At 39.8% G+C, this 5,019-nt stretch overlaps 1 protein-coding gene across 2 annotated transcripts in view; it reads right to left on the minus strand.

Annotated features, from left to right (window-relative positions):
* Nucleotides 1–507: 507 nt before the first annotated feature.
* The window catches only part of ssbp1 (single-stranded DNA binding protein 1), an 8,820-nt gene continuing 4,308 nt past the window's right edge, over nucleotides 508–5,019 (minus strand). For both annotated transcript variants that reach the window (XM_008291114.1, XM_008291113.1), the window contains exons 5-7: nucleotides 4,282–4,369; nucleotides 2,192–2,280; nucleotides 508–2,106 (exon numbers count right to left, since the gene is read on the minus strand). In XM_008291114.1, the coding sequence (XP_008289336.1) occupies nucleotides 2,063–2,106; nucleotides 2,192–2,280; nucleotides 4,282–4,369 (221 nt within the window). In that variant the 3' untranslated portion in view covers nucleotides 508–2,062. The remainder of the gene's footprint in view (nucleotides 2,107–2,191; nucleotides 2,281–4,281; nucleotides 4,370–5,019) is intronic.

A 5,019-nucleotide genomic window follows, 5' to 3' on the forward strand; every position in this document is an offset into this window, starting at 1 on the left:
ACACAACTTACAGGTCCCGCCCACGTTCAGCCAACTGACCAATCAGAGCGCTCCTGTGTTTAAAGTCCGTTTGACCGTGCAGCGCTGCCCCGGCGAGCCTTTAAGTGACAGGCGACGCAGCCAATAAGAAAAGACATACGGACTTCTTGTAGCCAATTAGATTAGGCCAAGAATACCTTTGACTCAAACCCGCCCCCTGTGTCGCAGAAACAACCAATCGATGTCCTGTAGCAAAAACTAGGTTAATTGAATAATTAAGTGCTTGATTTCAGTTCACATGTCGTCTTAAAATATACTAACACTTTGTACAAATACCTGCATCTGACTGTGATAAGCTTACATTTATTATATGTATATTTTCAATGTTTCTAAGCTTGTTTTTAATATATGTTCTATTTTTCTCCACTATCAAGAGCTTTATAGGTTAATTTAGGAACACTAATGAACACTGGGTGGTTAAATCATACATGTTATAGTTATAAGAAGTGAACACAGACATCATGACAATCATGTTCTGGAAAAAAAAAGTCTATTGAAGCAACCATTACAGAGACATTAGGCGACAGTGGTTAACTGAAAGCAACCAGTCACTGTCAGACAGGAAACAAAAACAGATGAGTGTGATAGAAACTGACAGAAGAGTGACAGAGCAGAAAACAGACAACATGAACCAACCTGCCATTATCAGTACACCACGCAGTGAGAACAGTGCACAACTCAGGCGTTCAGACAGGAAAACAAAATGCAACGGGGTAAAAATGTTCTAAATTTGCACACTGACCTCTTTTTTTTTCTTTGTTTACCTTTAAGTGCTTCAGTGACCTGCACTTTTCTGTCCAACTGAACCGTTAATCATGAGACATTTGCATGGGCAGCTGACATTTGGCATCAAGTCAAGTCACATCTGGACATGACACAAGCTGAAACAACGAGATATCTCAAGGTTCACAAGGGCCAAACTGTGGTCACATGACAGAGTAGTACTTTATTGTACAATAGTGATTTAGATTCGAGCTGAGTGGCCAAAAAAAAAAAAAAGCACACTGCTAGCAACTGATGTTTCATTTATCCCATTGAGTTCTCACACTAACCTGCTTTTTGCTTGAGTATGACAAAGGAATCAGCTCCATTAAAATCAAAGACATAATGATCAGCTGTCCTCTGGTTTCTCTAAAGGTGTCAAGTTTTAGAAAGATTCTGGTTTTCTGTGTAAAATCAGAACTCATGTTACTGGGCTATCTGCAAAACAAAACCTCACCAGCAAATAAGAGCATTCTTGTTTAGAGCTTCTGAAAACACTTTTCAGATTTAGCTTTAGGTTTATTTAGATTAAGGAAAAGGAGGTAGTTTTAACCCATGAAAGAATACTTAATCCCTAAGATTAAAGGGGCAGGAACCATTTGAAAGAGGCAATTTTGCTCAGGTTTTGCAGCTATTTTACTTTCAAATAAAACACCAGGGGAAGCTGCAATAAGGAAATGGTGGACGATGCGAGGGGTGGGAGGGCCACAGGGTGAATTTATCTTGCTCACGATGCAGCACTTCTTCTTAACTGACACAATGAAACTAAAACGGTTTCCAACATGAGTAATAGCTGCTCTCAACAGAGCTACAACTTTTCAAAACTTTGCACTGAGTCACAAACTCAGAGTTATGGTGTATAAGAAGCTTTTTGAGGCAAGTGGGCAAAATTACCAAAAATGTTTCACTGTATTTTCATCCCTTAAACTCCTGCTGGCAACATTATTTTCACACATGAAGGGTTTTTCTATATATATTTGTGACTACTATGTGCAAAGAGCACAATCAGACTCGTAATCAGTAAGCGTGTATTTACTACAGGAGATGGTTGTTTCTGCTCCTCCTGAAGCCTCAAAGTCTTCTCTTCCACCAGCAGGAGGCGCCATAGTCAAACATGATCAGTGAGTCAGTTTATTCTCGCCCCCTTCTGGCAGATCAGAACAGTTCAGTTCCTGTACTTGGTGTCCTTCAGTCTTATATTTTTATAAACAAGAAAATACAAAAAGAAGTTGCGTAGATGTTGGATGAAGAGGAAAATCCTTCAGGTTCTGTCTCTAATGTTGTCGCTCAGGAAGACGATGTTGTCTGTGGAGGAAAAGCAGGAAGAGGGAGGTGAGATGTTAAGTGAAGTGTTGAGAGAGCAGATGTGTGGGAGTGTGTTGAATCTGACCTGCGATGATGGTGGTGGCCTGACGTCTGACTTGGTTCTTGTCCACGTACTCCCCATAGTCCAGTTTTCCCTCCACGAGAATCCTCGACCTGAAAGAGACCAAGCTTCAGTAACGTTGCTCACAGGACGATTTCAACAGTTCCACTCTTTGAAAATTTCATATTTGAGGAGGTGGATTTTGATGGTTTAACGGCCACATAGATACATTGTCAAACAAAAGTCTGTAGTTTTGCTTCTGAGATTGTCTTACTGGTTTAAAATGAGCAGTAATGAACTGGTATAAGTCGTACTTCCATGCACCAATCGGGATTTAATTTAACCAAAAAATGTGTAACGGCTGTTCAGATAAGTATTTTAGTTTTACTCTTAATTTACTTTCACGTGACAAGCAAAAAAGTGACAAGACAGTGTGGGTTGCTGCTGGAATGACCATGTGCTCATTGACATTGTTCAAAGTTAGTTAACAAACAGCACTGAGAACTGGCTAATGGGGAGTTTGTCCTTCATTTCTACGTCAGGATAAAGCAGGAGGTTGTGGTTACAGTGACACAAAGTAGAAACGATGACTGGTCTACTCTTCGCCGCATCACTGGAGTGCTTAAAAAAACTTGTGGCCTGCTTTACTTTGATTGGTCGACCATGACACCCCTTCAAGTGTCAGTTTGTGGCCTCTTATCACCAGCTTCTAATGCAAATGCTTTCAGCCCGTTGCTTTTTCCACCAGCAGTCTTAACACACCATCAGTGTTCAATAGAAAATACTGTAGGGTGTTTTCCACCCTAAACTTTATAAATTACTTCCTACCTATTTAGCCTTTAACAATTAATGTTACATTGTTAGACAGAAATACTAATAAGAAGCACTTTTTGTACCCCCCAACAATCCTCTTTTCACAGTTTATGATGTTAAAGTGAGAACTCCACTGATCTTTACATGAGATTTACTCGTCACGGCGAATCATCATTCCTCCTGTGAGAATAGTGTCATCATGTTAAAGTCTGAGAGAATACCCCTGATGATAATGCTGGGCTGTTGGCTTGGGTTTGGATGTCAGTGTCTTAGGAGAACTGATGCGTCACCACCCCTCAGACTTGCTGCTTTTTCCCCCCGTGGCCACTTGTGGTATCCTGGGAACCGGACGAATGGAAGGGCTCGTGTTTCATTCGGTCTGGCAGAATCCGTCTGGCCTCCTTCCCATTCTAACAGATTTCCACCCAGCGCTGCTCATGCAGGGCCGAGCCCAGCTGTGTCTCTAATGTGAAGCTGGTTGAATGCGATGACGGTACAGAGGAAGCCTTGATAATCGAAAATTAACTGAGAGGTTCTGGACTGACTTGGATTTCGTTCATGCTTACTTTGTTTATGCTCTCTATTATTCATTTTTATAGCATTGAGGTAAATATTTGCAAAGCTTCCCCAAAGCCTAGAAAAATGAGATTTATTTGTACAAATCAGTCTAATGTAAAGTCTAATGAACACATGCAGTGAGCTGCACAACATGACGGCAGCACAAGAGCCAGAAAACCTTCTTGGCTCATGTTTCAGTTTCCTTCATGCATTTATGTGTTTTGACACTTTAAATAGAAAATTGTGTAAATGTAGGAGGTAGGCAGGTTCTGATGAAGTAAATTATGGGAAACGCAAGTTGTAGTGTTTGTAGAGTTTGATATCTTTGCTTCTGCTGCTTTGACTTCAGCATCTTTATTTTGTTTTTAAATCTGTCTCCAATTTTACTGAAGTTCTGATTTAATAGAAGCTGCAGTGGTGGTTTGAGAAGATGTATTTTGGATTGTGTATTTCTTGTCACCACAGTAATCCAATAACTGACATAAATTAAATTACATCAAAATAATTAAAGAGCTGCTGCACAAAATAGGTTTGTAAAGTCAGTTTTCTTTAAGAGTCTAAAATATAAATTATGCACCAAATATCACTTAAGACACAAACCACATGAGCCATCCTCTCTCCACCATTCTACTGTGAACTTATAAAAAAAGTAAAAAATATCCAGTAAACAAACCCAAAGTAAAACTAAACAGATGCATTGAGAGCCTAACCCTCTGCCTGTACAGGTAACATGAGCTTCGTACCCTTTCTTGACGTGCTGGTAGGCCACGTCTCTGAGGCCAGGTTTGAACACGGAGACACGATGCCACGTCGTCTTCTGACTGATGTCTCCTGGAGTCAGAAAACAGCAGCAGGTGAGTCAGCGTCAGTACATTTTATTCACACAACAGAACACGTGAAACACTGGGATGCAACAACAGATATCACATTCAAAAGATCTCTAAAAACGAAGCATTAACGAACAAAACATGTGTATATGTAACACTACGACAAAGTTGAGCATTTAATCTTCAACAAATACATATCTGGATGTTTAACCTTGTTGATTAGAAACAGTTTAAAAGCTGCTTTAATGTCGTTTCTATCACACTGAGCTCTGAAACACGTCCAATCAGATGTATTTAAAATTTTTAATGACGTTAACAATTAAACCCTGAAGGCTGCAGCACTAAATGAAAACACACACACACACACACTTCAAATGCAGCCTAGAACACAAACATGTGAACCAGCTGCTCTGACAGAAGAGCAGCTGTCTGGACAGAAAACCTTGAAATCCAACAACAGTCATCAGTTAGTTTGTGTTCAAGTTCTCTGATGACCTCTGGTGGCAGGAAACAGCACACACATCCAGATTTAACAGCAGATCACAATATGTGAGTAAAATTTACTGTTAATGTCCAACAACTATGATATCCTACCTAAATGTCATCTTATAGCTAATTATTATTTTATATTTAGCTCCATTTATAAAGTTTATT

This window comes from Stegastes partitus, unplaced genomic scaffold (assembly GCF_000690725.1).
Source record: "Stegastes partitus isolate 25-593 unplaced genomic scaffold, Stegastes_partitus-1.0.2 Scaffold718, whole genome shotgun sequence".
Lineage (NCBI taxonomy): Eukaryota > Metazoa > Chordata > Actinopteri > Pomacentridae > Stegastes > Stegastes partitus.